This window comes from Orycteropus afer, unplaced genomic scaffold, assembly GCF_000298275.1.
Source record: "Orycteropus afer afer isolate SDZICR_OR568_19922 unplaced genomic scaffold, OryAfe1.0 scaffold00096, whole genome shotgun sequence".
Classification (NCBI taxonomy): domain Eukaryota; kingdom Metazoa; phylum Chordata; class Mammalia; order Tubulidentata; family Orycteropodidae; genus Orycteropus; species Orycteropus afer.
The window spans coordinates 9,771,930-9,785,415 of NW_006921683.1; the positions used below are offsets into that span (position 1 = coordinate 9,771,930).

General features: G+C 37.6%; 1 protein-coding gene across 1 annotated transcript in view; it reads right to left on the reverse strand.

Annotated features, from left to right (window-relative positions):
• The window catches only part of FH (fumarate hydratase), a 61,664-nt gene that overhangs the window by 9,292 nt on the left and 38,886 nt on the right, over positions 1–13,486 (reverse strand). The window contains exons 7-9 of the mRNA XM_007942716.2: positions 12,454–12,657; positions 10,634–10,761; positions 6,778–6,931 (exon numbers count right to left, since the gene is read on the reverse strand). Of these exons, the coding sequence (XP_007940907.1) occupies positions 6,778–6,931; positions 10,634–10,761; positions 12,454–12,657 (486 nt within the window). The remainder of the gene's footprint in view (positions 1–6,777; positions 6,932–10,633; positions 10,762–12,453; positions 12,658–13,486) is intronic.

Consider the following 13,486-nt stretch of genomic DNA (forward strand, 5'->3'; position numbering starts at 1 on the left):
AATAAAAAAAAAAAAAAAAAAGAATTCTCATGTTTATACTTTTAGGCTCAATATTGTATATCATGTATTTTTATGTTAATAATGCTGTAAAGTCTAAGCATTAATGATAATCATATTCAACTCTCTTCTTTGGAAGACCTCACTCCAAATCCTACAACACTATTGACAATCAGCCTGGTACCTATCAAGGACACAGACAACCCACGGCTTGAAAGTTGGTAAGGCTCATGCTTGGTCAACCAGTTAAGGTGCTGTTTTTCCATTTTATCCTTATATAGCCTCTGATAGGAGTTCTGGTGACATAGTGCCTAAGGCATTTGAGTGCTAACCAGAAGGCTGGGCAATCTACTTCCATAAAGATTTACTGCCTCAGAAACCCAAAGAGGGTCGCTGTGTGTTGGAATTGACTCAACAGCAGTGAGTGAGTGAGTGAATAGCTCCTGATAAGTCTTTTCACATCACAAATTAATTCCAGAAAAGACTCATAAATCGCTAACCTTTAGGAGATACCTCTAATTGAAATATTTCAAAAAAATGCTTCAGTATAGATCTGATAAGACATTTTGCACAGGAGCGTTCCGGTCCCCTTTATTATTTCTCTAGTTAAATGTCAGTGCACAATAATTTTAAATGGGTCAAAATATCATAACCAATCTCAATACTACATCAAATAACAGGTATCACACTGGGCTCACAGCTACCCAAACCTACCCAAAGCAAGCCAAATGAGCTCTAACTTAGTAAAACTGAAATTATAGTTCGATGTGAAGTCAAGAATGTAAAGTCTGCTTTGGAACTTCAGGATTATAGAATGTTTTAAAGTAATAACCACATCATGCCAAATGACTGCATCACTGTTTTGTAACAGAAAAATGAGGGAAGATGGTGTCTTTCCTGTAGCATACACATTAGTTCCTTCTAGCATCTTAGTGCCTGAAAAACGAGGTGCAACAGTTTGAAGCGGGGATTGTGGCACTCTTAACAGTTCAATAAGTCAGAGAGTATGCCAAACTCAGGGGAGTAGGATTAGAAAGGAGAAAGGGGTAGTGCAATTACCCAGAAAGAAAAAAAACAAAACAGGTGACCCTGCCATGCAGAACACCAACTGGCCGGCGAGATGGGGCATCAGAGGGCTTCCTGGGTCAATGGAGAGAACATACCAGAGGACCAACAGCCACTCCATGGATCAACCTTCAGCATCTGCTTTTATCAGTAAACTTGGGACCACTGGAAGAGAGCAGAGAGCCCTCCGGCTCCGGGTGCCACTGAATCAGGAGCAGAGAGGGGAATCACGCCACAAGTGGGTGGGCCCTGGGATAAACTCATATCGTAGATTGGGGTTAAAATTATCCTAGGTCAGCTTTTTGGCATGGAGGGGCCTGGAGAGTGGGGTTTTTGCGGCTGTCTAAACCTGGTGGAAAGTGGTGCTCCTAAAAATTGGAGTCTTTACTGAACTTGAGCTGAGGGCCTGTGAGTAACAGTATAACGTCATCATTAGCAGTGATGTCCTGGAAATAGCTCCTGGTGCCTTGGAGATTTTATTTTTCCTCCCTCTTTTCTTCCTTCTTTCCCTGCCTCTCCCCTGCTTCATCCAATAGAAAAACCACATTAAGCAACCATAACACTGGCCGGATTGAATCCTAAAGTCACTTCATGACAAACAGAGATCTGCATCCACATACCACACAATGATTCCATCATCACAAAGAAAACTGTAGACCAACCCAGCACAATTGAATTAATAGCCAAAAAAATAAAATACACCAGCTCCACATTTCCAAAAATATTAAATCATAAAACCAAGACAAAACAAATCAACATATAACTAACAGTTAAAGACAACTTCAAAATGTCTAGGAAACAACAGGCAACCTCAAATCAAACAAAAAACAGGATAAGGCATTAGAAGTAAAATTCCAAACAAAAGTCCCATTAAACATGGAGGTAGAGGAGGCAATAGAATTATCTGAGAAGGAATTTAGAAGGTATGTTTATAGAACTCTACAAGAGCTTAAGGAAACTTCAAACAGAATCAAGGAGACCACAGACAGTACCTTGGAAGAACTTGGGAAAACCATTCAAGAGCAAATAACAACATTAATACACAATCAGAACTCATACAAAAACAGCAGTTAGAAATCCAGAAGATGAATACCAAAATTACGGAATTACACAACACAGTGGAAGAAGAAAGGAATAGGCTAGAATTGACTGAAGAACGCATTTCCCAACTAGAAGATAAATCCCTGGACACTATTCTGTATGAAGAAAAATCAGAACAAAGATTTAAGAGAAATGAAGAGAACCTAAGACTTACATGGGATGACATTAAAAAGAAACAATATACACCTCATTGGAACTCCAGAACAAGAAGAGGTGGAAAAAACCACTGGGAAAATTGTGGAAGACTTACTAACAGAAAACTTCCCCCATATCATGAAGGAAGAAAAGATATTTGCCCAAGAAGTTCAAAGAACCCCATACAGGATAGATTCTAAGAGAAAAACACCAAGGCATACCATAATTAAACACTCCTAAACCAAAGACAAAGAAAGAATCTTGCAAGCTGCCTGAGACAAAAGAAATATTACTTGCAATAATCAAACAGTTAGGCTAAGCTCTGATTATTTAGCAGAAACCATACAGGCAAGAAGGCAATGGGATGCCATATATAAAACAGTGAAGGAGAAGAACTTCCAACCAAGAATTCTATATCCAGCCAAATTATCAGTCAAATATGAGGGTGAAATCAAGACATTCTCAGACAAACAGAAATTAAGAGAATTTGTGAAAACCAGATCACCCTGACAAGAAATGCTAAAGTCAGTCTTTCCAATAGACAACCTACAACAGAGAACAACAAAATCAGGACACATGACATCAACACTAAAACCAAATCAGAAATAGAAGCTCAAAAGAAGAACCTAAAACATTGTACACTAAAAATCAAGGAAGTCAGTCTGCACACGACAACAGCAACTAACCAAATAAAGTGAATAAAAGTTCTAGGTACTAACTCCAAATGCAGAGGAAAACAGGAAAATGTCCTCATAGAACAGACTGTTCCAAAAGTATAGGGAAAAGAATTCGCTCCAAGGTAACCACAGAGAAAATTAACAATCCCCCTGAGCAAATACAGAAAGAAAGAAAACATATGGGTTTAGTAAGCACAAAACCACCAATAAAAAAGAAAAGAGAGGTAACACTTGACAACAAAACGAACTCAGAAAAGTATACAGAGCAAGGAAACTCCCACAACACGACAAAAAAACACAAACAGAATGACATACCTGTCACTAATTATACTCAATGTGAATGGACTAAATGCACCAGTCAAGAGAAAGAGAGTGGCAGACTGCATAAGAAAAGAAGACCTATCATTTCGCTGCCTACAAGAGACCCACCTTAGACGCAAAGATAAAAACAAATTAAGATTTAGGGAGTGGAAAAAAAAAATATACCGAGCCAATGGTAACCAAAAAACATCAGGAATGGCAATATTAATTTCTGACAAAATAGACTTTAAGGTGAAAAACAACATAAGAGACAAAGAAGGACACTATATGATGCTGAAAGGGTCAATTGACAAAGACGATGTTACTGTAATAAATATCTATGCATTCAATGAAAGTGCTCCAAATTACGTGAAGCAAATATTAATTGAATTAAAAGGGACAATAGACCACTCTACAATAGTAGTAGGAAACTTTAACACACCACTTTCAAGGAGGGACAGATCAACTAGAAAAAAACTCAACAAAGATACAGAAGAACTCAACAACACGATCAACCCACTCAACCACACAGACATATACAGAGCATTCCAATCAACAAAAGCACAATTCACATTCTTCTCCAGTGCGCATGGATCCTTCTCCAGAATAGATCATATGTTAGGATATAAGACAAGCCTCAATAAATTAAAAAACACTGAAATACTACAAAGCATCTTCTCAGACCACACAATGCTGTAAAATTAAAAAGTAATAATAGGAAGATCAAAGAAAAAACATCAAACATGTGGAAGTTGAACAAAAACACTGCTCAAAAACTAGTGGGTAATAGAAGAAATAAAAAGTGAAATAAAAAAAATTTCTAGAAACAAACGAGAATGAAGATACATCCTACCAAAACCTATGGGACACAGAATAGGAGTACCCAGAGGGCAGTTCATAGATAGCAGTAAACGCATACATCAAAAAAGAGGAAAGAAACAAAATCAACACTCTAACTCAACAACTCCAACAATTAGAAGAAAAACAACAAAAGAATCCTACAGTATCTAGAAGTAAGGAAATAATAAAGATCAGAGCAGAAATAAATGAAACCAAAAAAGAAAAAAAAAAAAAAAAGAGAAAATCAACAAAAGAAACTGATTCTTCAAAAAGATTAACAAAATAGACAAACCATTGGCAAATCTAACAAAAGAAAAGAAAGAGAAGATGCAAATTACAAGAATAGTAAAAGAAAAGGGTGTCATCACAGCAGAACCAACTGAAATTAAAAAAGGTACTGACAGAATATTATGAAGAACTGTACTCCAACAGATTCAAGAACCTAGAAGAGATGGATAAGTTTCTGGAATCACAAGACCTACCTAACTATCCCACTCAGAGATATAATACTTAAACAGACCCGTAACAAAAGAAATTGAACAGGTCATAGAAGAACTCCCCACAAGGAAAAGTTCTGGCCCTGATAGCTTCACTGGAGAATTATACTAAATATTCAGGGAAGAGTTGACCCCTATACTACTCAAGCTATTGCAGAACATAGAAAAAGAATACCAAACTCATTTTGTGAAGCAAGCATAACACTGATACCAAAACCAGGGAAAGACACCACTAAAAAGGAAAACTACACACCAATATCTCTCATGAATGTAGATACAAAAATCTTCAACAAAATCCTAGTCAACACAATCCAACAACATATCAAAAAAAGAATACATCCTGACCAAGTGGGATTCATACCTGATATACAAGGATGGTTCAACATCAGGAAAACAATCAATGTATTCCACCATATAAACAAAAGAAAAGAACCATATTATTTTATCAATTGACACAGAAAAGGCATTTGATAAAATCCAACACTCGTTCCTGTTCAGAACTTTCAGCAAAATAGAGATAGAAAGGAAATTCCTTACCATAATAAAGGGTATATATGCAAAGCCAACACTCAACATCATTATCAATGGAGAAAGACTCAAAGCATTCCCCTTATGAACAGGAAGCAGACAGGGAAGCCCTCTATCACCACTTCTATTGAACACTGTATTACTGGAAGTCCTGGCCAGGGCATAAAGCAAGAAAGAGAAATAAAAGGCATACAAATTGGCAAAGAGGAACTAAAACTATCTCCATTTGTGGATGATATGATCCTGTACATAGAAAACCCAAGAGACTCAGCAAAAAAACTAACAGGTTCAGCAAAGTAGCAGGATACAAAGTCAACATACAAAAATCAGTTGGATGCCTCTACACCAACAAAGAGACATCTGAAAAAGAACAGTAAATAAGATGTACACACAGACCACTCAACCCAGGGTGACACACCCATACACTCTATGAAGATGTATCCCTTGGAGCCATCAATCATGGGGCACCAGAGGAAATGCAGAACACACAGGGTGCATAACTATGAGGGGCGGCGGATGGGGGAGTTACTGGGCAGAGAGGGGAGGAAAGTGGGTTTGGGTTGGGGATGATAATTAGGGAGTGAAACCAAATGTACATGAAATGTTGAATGTAAAGCAAACTCCACTCTGTAAACCTGCCACTAAAGCACAATAAAAAAATAATATACAAAAACAAATAAAAGAGAAAACCAACAAATATGTTCACAACCTCACCTTGGCAATAAGGAAAAGGGAGAAAAGGCTTTAACACAACATAATGCAATGAATGCCTTAAAACTCAAAAAAGTCCTAAAGTATATTTAATGGAATCATTATGGTCAGTCTACAATCCAAACTTATAGATGTTTGACTGTACGAAATGAAATATTTACAATTTTGGGAAAGACTTGGAATACAAAAGCATGGTTTTAGACGAAATATTTCCATTTCTCGCTGTTATTCCCAAAAGCAGTGAATAACATATCCTTTTCTTTTGTTTTAACCAGTAATTTTCCATCTCAGAATTGAATAAAGCAGCAACAACAACAAAGTATAGCAAAGCAGAATCTAGAAGTAGGAAAATTAATTCATTCCATGGGAGCTCTGGTGGCATAGTGCCTAAGGCACTTGACTGCTGACCAGAAGGCTGGCAGCTCAAACCCAGCAGCTACTCCTTGGAAGGAAGATTGGGCAATCTACTTCAGTAGAGATACCACCTAGGAAACCCAAGGAGGGGTCACTATGAGTAGGATCCAACTTGATGGCAGTGAGTTTTTTTGGTTTTTTTTTAATCAGATAGTGCCACCTAGTGTCATTACCAAACAAGAAACCTAATTCTATGCTACAAAGCCTTGCATAGAATGTCAAGCATCTAAATTCCATTAAGAGCAAAGTAAGTTTAAATTACTAACTCTGACTTCACTATGACATTTCAAAAAAATAAAGAATAATCAAGTTTTTGACAGAACTATGACATCATAAATTATAAATATATGTAACACCTTTCAACACAATTTCAAAGATTGTAAGAGATTTTACTGAAACTATGTCCAAAAGTAATCTGCTGTCCACACAGAGTGATATAGGAATCTCTTATAAAATTTTTCAGCTTTTTAATTTTGTATTCAAAATATTATTATTATTCCTTCAAATCTTACCTATATGGGGATTAAGTGCTGTCACCAACATTAAAGACTCATTCATTAGCTTGTTGATTCTTTCTGTGTTGGCCTGGATTCCCACCACGCAGTTTTCTGTGAAGGAAACTGAAGCATCCCCAAGAAGCCTTGCTGAATGTAACACATTTTTAATCTATAAGAGAAAGAGAGAAATCTACCAAGTCTCACCTTTTTTTTTTTTTTTTTTGTCCAATAACATTATTCACAAATAGTGTTACATATTAATAATAGTTATTTACAGTCCACAAATGAATACAAACAGTCTCCAGGTTAAGAACAGTATCCATTGATAAATATGTCTTTAAGCCAGATTTGTAAAGTGAGTCAGGACAGGTGCACAGTTCTTATTTAGCCTTATTTCAGATACCTCATTGGAAACCCAAGGAGGGGCTGCTATGAGTCAGAATCGACTTGACAATAGTGAGTTTGTTTTTAGTGCAAGAAAATTATTGAAGCCTTTTCAAAGATTTAAAAGCTCCACGTGCAGCGAGTAGAGATGACTGTGATGAAGAATTTGTTTCAAGTAGAGGTTGGTTTAGTTGTTTCACATTGAGAGAAAATATACACATAAATGAATTTTGAGCTAGAACAGTGCTGCTTAAAGATGGCTCCCCAATGAAGATGGTGTGTGGCTCTTCACAGTCTTGCCAATAACCCAATCTTATGATCAGGGTACTGAAAACGCTCACTGAGCTTCTTCCAAGTCTCCCATTCCAAGGCCTTTAGCCATAATTTTTCTTGTCCCAGTAACCATGATAAATCACCTAATAAAAATTCAGATGTGTTCCTGTTTCATTTCATTGGCCATGACAAAATGGTTTGAAGCCCTGTTTTAATGTCAAGTAAGGATTGTCTGTAAATCTGACATTCGTAACCTGAGGAATGGCTGTGCATAGGATGGCTGTACATAAATTCAATAAAAGATAAAGTGATCCTACAAATTATAAGGCACTATATAAAAGAAAGGAGCTCTGGTAGCATAGTGGCTAAAGCACTTGACTGCTAACCCAGAAGGCTGGCGGTTCAAACCCACCAGCCACTCCTCGGAAGGAAGGTTGGGCAATCCTACTTCCATAGTGATACTGCCTCGGAAACCCAAGGAGGGGTCGCTATGAGTCGGGTCCGACTAGATGGCACATAACAACAAGAACAACAACATATAAAAGAAAACAGGTCCCTCGGTGCCACAAATGGTTTGTGCTTGACTAATCTAAAGACTGGAGGTTCAAACCCATCCAGCAGCTGTGGAAGAAAAGTTGATCTACATCTCTACAGATTACAGCCAAGAAAATCCTATGGAGTAGTTCTCCTCTGTAACACCATGGGGTCACCAGGAGTCAAAGACAACTCAATGGCAGTGGGTTTTGGTTTAATGTAAAAGAATAAATGTGAAAGAAATTGTAAATGTTTGAGGGCACAAAAATCAAATAGTGATGAGAAGATGTAAATACAAATAACTAAAACACAAGACCCCCTGTGCTAAATTCTAAGACAGAAGGATAAAGTGTTAAAGAGCATACAGGAAAATAATTGAAGTCCCCTTTAACTGAAGTCCCCTTTAATGGAGGGAAGCTCTGGTGGTGTAGTGCCTGAGGCATCTGACTGCTAACCAGAAGACTGGTGGTTCAAACCCACCAGACACTCCTTGGAAGGAAGAGTAGGCAATCTACTTCCATACTTATACTGTCTCAGAAACCCAAGGAGGTTACGATGAATCAAATCGACTTGACGACAGCGAGTTTTTTTTTTTTTCCCAATGAAGAGGACTTAGTTTAGCCAGAGATGGAAAAAGAACCTTCCAGGTAAAAAAAAAAAGGGTAAGCAAAGCTACAAAGCTTAGAAAATTCAGCCAGGGCTTCCTAATTCTGAATAATTACCATGTTTTTTATATTTAAAAAAGGATATTTCATGGTGACTTTAAAATAAGTTTTCATTACTATATTTAAAGATAATATAAAATCAATTTGTTTGTTGTAAGCATTTTTTAAATGTTATGTAACATTTTCATTTTTATTAAGATATACCCAAATTCTAATTTCTTTGGTCTAAAATTCTAGGGTCTGACAAATAAACTCCCAATAATACAAGACTCAAGAAGCTCTGGTGGCGTACTGCTTAAGGCATTTGACTGCTAACCAGAAGGTTGGCGGTTCAAACCCACCAGCTACTACTCCGCAGAAGGAAGACTGAGCAATCTACTTCCATAAAGATTTACTGCCTTGGAAAACCAAAGGGGATCAGTATGAGACAGAACTGACTCGATGGCAATGAGTTTATTTTTTGGTTTAATATAAAACTCTAACAGAAGGCATGGAACTTCCAAGATTTAATTTGATGCTTTATCATAAGGCATATAGTTTCATTCTCTATTAAAGACAAAAAAAAAAAGATAAACAAGTCATTTGTTATTATGTCAGGCAGCTGGTATTAACTGTTGATAATCTATCTAATCTGAAAGCAAAAGTTTGTAGGTCTAAGTCTTGCTTTAACCTTCTTTATTTTCCACTAGAACATATACTCCATGAGGGCAAGGAAAATGACTTGTTAATTGGCCTATCTTTGTTGTTGTTGTTATGTGCCGTCGAGTCAGCCCTGACTCATAGCGACCCCTCCTTGGGTTTCCGAGGCAGTATCACTACGGAAGTAGGATTGCCCAACCTTCCTTCCGAGGAGTGGCTGGTGGGTTTGAACCGCCAGCCGTCTGGTTAGCAGGCAAGTGTCTTAGCCACTATGCTACCAGATACTAGTGATACAAAATACCCGCATTCATTACAGAAGCAACAGAAGACTATCTTTAGAGCCCAGCAAAATGCCTAATACAAAGTAAAACTCAGTAAATATTTGGTAAGTACACTGAATGAATATACTTAGTATTTGTCATTTGCACATTCAGACATTATACCAGATATCAACTAGATACAAGTCTCTAATATATTTTAGATATAATGCTTTCCACAAAGGACTCTAAGTGATGACAACAATTTCATTATTTGTAGCTGAGGAAACTGGGTGAGAAATGATTCCATCTTGTTCTATCTTCATAAAAATAAGGGAAGAACAACAGTTTTGGTAGACACAATAATGTGTTTAAGGTATGTGGAAGAGGTAAAACAAATAAAAGAAAGCTTGAGAGATGAAAGGAAGACAAGAAGTTAGGGAGAAGTGTTGAAGAAAAAGCGTTTAAAGGAGAGAACACTTGGCACCAGATGTTAGTAAGAGAAGAATTGTGGAAAGTGTATTGAATTTATGAAGTCACTAATGACTGTGAGAACAATTCCAGCACAAGTGCTGGGGGCTGAAGCCAGACTGTAACAACTGGAGCATGGATGAAAGTGGGTATGGATTATTCTTTCAAGAAGGCAGAATTTGAAAGAAGAAAGAGGCAGCCTGAGATGGAGACTTGGTTGAAGGGGTCTAATTTTTTTAAATAAAAGCTGATGAGACTTATATACCAGTCCAGTGGTTAAGCACTCAGTTGTTAACCAAAAGGCCAGCAGTTCAAATCCAACAGCTGTTCTGCAGGAGAAAAATGTGAATTAACTTGACAGAAATATTTTTTTTTCCACATCCCTAGTGGTAAGATATAAGGAAGAAACTAACAATTATTTCCAGAATTTTTCTTCCTATTTAAAAAAAAAAAAAAAAATACCAAAGCTAAAAGTCACCTAATTAAATATCCAGGTTGAATCCTCTAACATTATGTGGTTAGCTTCCCACTGCCACTTACATCATCCAAGTACCTAATGTTGCATTTCTGCAAACTTTTATTAAAGGCAAAAACCAAGACAATTGACCTTCACAGGCAAAAACATTAAAAATTAAATTTAAAGCTCACCATCATTGGCTTGAAAACATTCAACTCAAAATGTCCATTGCTGCCTCCAACAGTAACAGCAACGTGATTCCCCATGACTTGTGCTGCAACCATGGTCATCGCTTCACACTGCGTAGGGTTCACCTTTCCTTTAAGAAAATCACCAGTGAACAAATTCATGTCAAATATACTCATGACTTCAGGTGTTAGAAAAGATTACATTTTATGTACAACAGAAAAAAAGGAAATCCAACTCCATTAAATAAAGTAAAAGAAAATAAAGCAGATCTAACCATCATGTCAATTTAGTGAAACAAACTAACCAAAAAAAAAAAGAGCGACAGGTGGTGACAAACTGAATCATAGTTTCACAATAAATATATTTCTATACCTTCATGGCTTTCATTCATTCTATAAATATTTATAGAGTAACTACCAAGAGCCATGAATAGAATACACACTGGTGAGTAGGAAAGAAGCAGTCTCCTGCCTTCTTAGAGGCTAGGAAGAGAGCAGACAATTAGAATAGATAAAGGATAAGTACAGAATCAGGCAGGCTGCTTTGGAGCACACTGTCAACATGCAGGTAGGCTTCCCAGAGGAAGCTGACATGGAAGCTGGAATAATCTTACTCATCACACAAACTTGCAGAACTATACAACCGTGGTGACATTCCTCTGACAAGCTGGAATTTGAACCAGTGTCCCAGACATTCTCTGACCTGTAACATGCTGGGAACATTATTTCTTTATCTGTGACTCTCTTTTTCTCATTTTTAGGCAATCACTTGGGATTTTCAATCAACTAAACCTTTATGTCATTTTTCAACATGAATTATTTTAAGTCAGATCTCCTCTCATTCTACACAGGTATGGATTTAAAAGAATATACAGTCAGGTCTTTTTTCCCTATTAAAAATCACCTTTTTAGTTTTATTAATCAGTTGTTGTTGTTATGTGCCGTTGAGACCTTTACAAACCTTGATTCTGTCACCCAATGTATTGCTATCTCAACTTTTATTATTAGCAGTATTCTGTACCTTTACCCTAAGTCACCAGCAAAATGTTAAAGGTATAGAACTCTTCAACTTACTACCAAGATACTCCCCCAGGCTGAAGTCAACTCATTAGTCACCCCTTAAATGTCACTGCTCATCCAGCTGTGGCCATCTCATAGTACTGCCCATGCTTCTCCACTGGATTCAGAGACTAACATGTAAGTCTGTTAAATAACTTGCTGAAATGGAGACATACAGTGCCTGTGACATTTCCCTTATCTAACAGGCCTACAGCCTGCAAAAAGTAAAATTAGAGGTGTTTGACAAGCCTCGTTTTTATTCAACCCATGCTATCACTTTAATAGCCTGTTCCAGAATTCTCTTGGTTTCTGAATTATAAAAGAACAATTACAAATTTTCCAGTGTGGGAATCAAGATGTTATTGTGGTTATGTGCCATCGAGTCGGCCTGACTCATAGCGATCCCTCCTTGGGTTGCCGAGGCAGTATCACTACAGAAGTAGATTGCCCCACCTTCCTTCTGAGGAGTGGCTGGTGCGTTTGAACCGCCAGCCTTCTGGTTAGCAAGTCAAGTGCCTTAAGCACTATGCTACCAGAGCTCCCGGGGAATCAAGATACATGCTGCTAATTCAGATTCTTTTTTCCTATCTTACATGGAACATTGCTAGAAGTCCTGACCAAAGGGGTCCACAAAGACATTCTGAAACAAGCTGCCTCAAGTATCCCCATCCATCTTCGAAATTCACTAAGCAAAAGGAAATGATCTATGGATGAGAATGCCTGGGACCTAGTGAAGTTCCAGTTACATATACTAACAACGATACCTGGCATGATACTGCTTCCTGGTTCATTTTCAGGCAATATTAGTTCTCCCAGACCTGATCGAGGACCAGAACCCAGAAAACGAATATCATTTGCTATTTTCATCAGACTGCAAGCTGTTGTGTTCATGGCTCCACTGAGTTCAACCAAGGCATCATGAGCAGCCAGAGCTTCAAATTTATTTGGTGCCGTGACAAAAGGCAAGCCTGAAGAAAACAAAAAGAAAAAACCTCTATGGGTGAACAAAAATATAAACATTTGTTTTAACATTAGCAAGGTAAACAGAAAGTTCCAGCATATGAGAAGCAAACAGAAAATAAAAACTACTTCAGAGAAATGTGTACTTAAGGATCAAACTTTGTCCACATTTTTGTCTACATTTCTTTAATAAGTCCTGGAGTAGAAAGAATGTGGTGATACACTCACATATTTAAAGGGTGAAGAAAAAAAAGTAGAATAAATATTTCTCAATAAATATTTCAAATGACTCTGCCAATTATGTTTTACATGTTGTTAAAAAAAATTATCATACTGCTATTAGGTGCCATCAAGTCAGTTCTAACTCACAGTGACCCTATGTACAACAGAATGAAACAATGTCCAGTCCTATGCCACCCTAATAATCGTTGCCATGCTGGGGATCATCGTTGTACTCAGTGCCTCAACAAATCTTGTAGAGGGTGTTTCACTGACCCTATACTTTACCATGAAATCCTTCTCCAGGGACTGGTCCCTTCTGACAACATATCCAAAGTACAAGAGATGAAGTCTGGCTACTCTCGCTTCTAAGAAATTTCCAGCTCTACTTCCCACTGTTTTTCTAGCAGTTCGTGGTACATTCAATTCCAGTGCATCAATTCTTCTGTGGTCTTCTTCCTTATTCACTGTCCAGGTCTCACATGCTTATGAGGCTACTATAAAGACCATAGGAGCTCTGGTAGCATAGTGCCTAAGGCACTTGACTGCTAACCAGAAGGCTGGCGGTTCAAACCCACCAGCGACTCCTTGGAAGGAAGGTTGGGCAATCCTACTTCC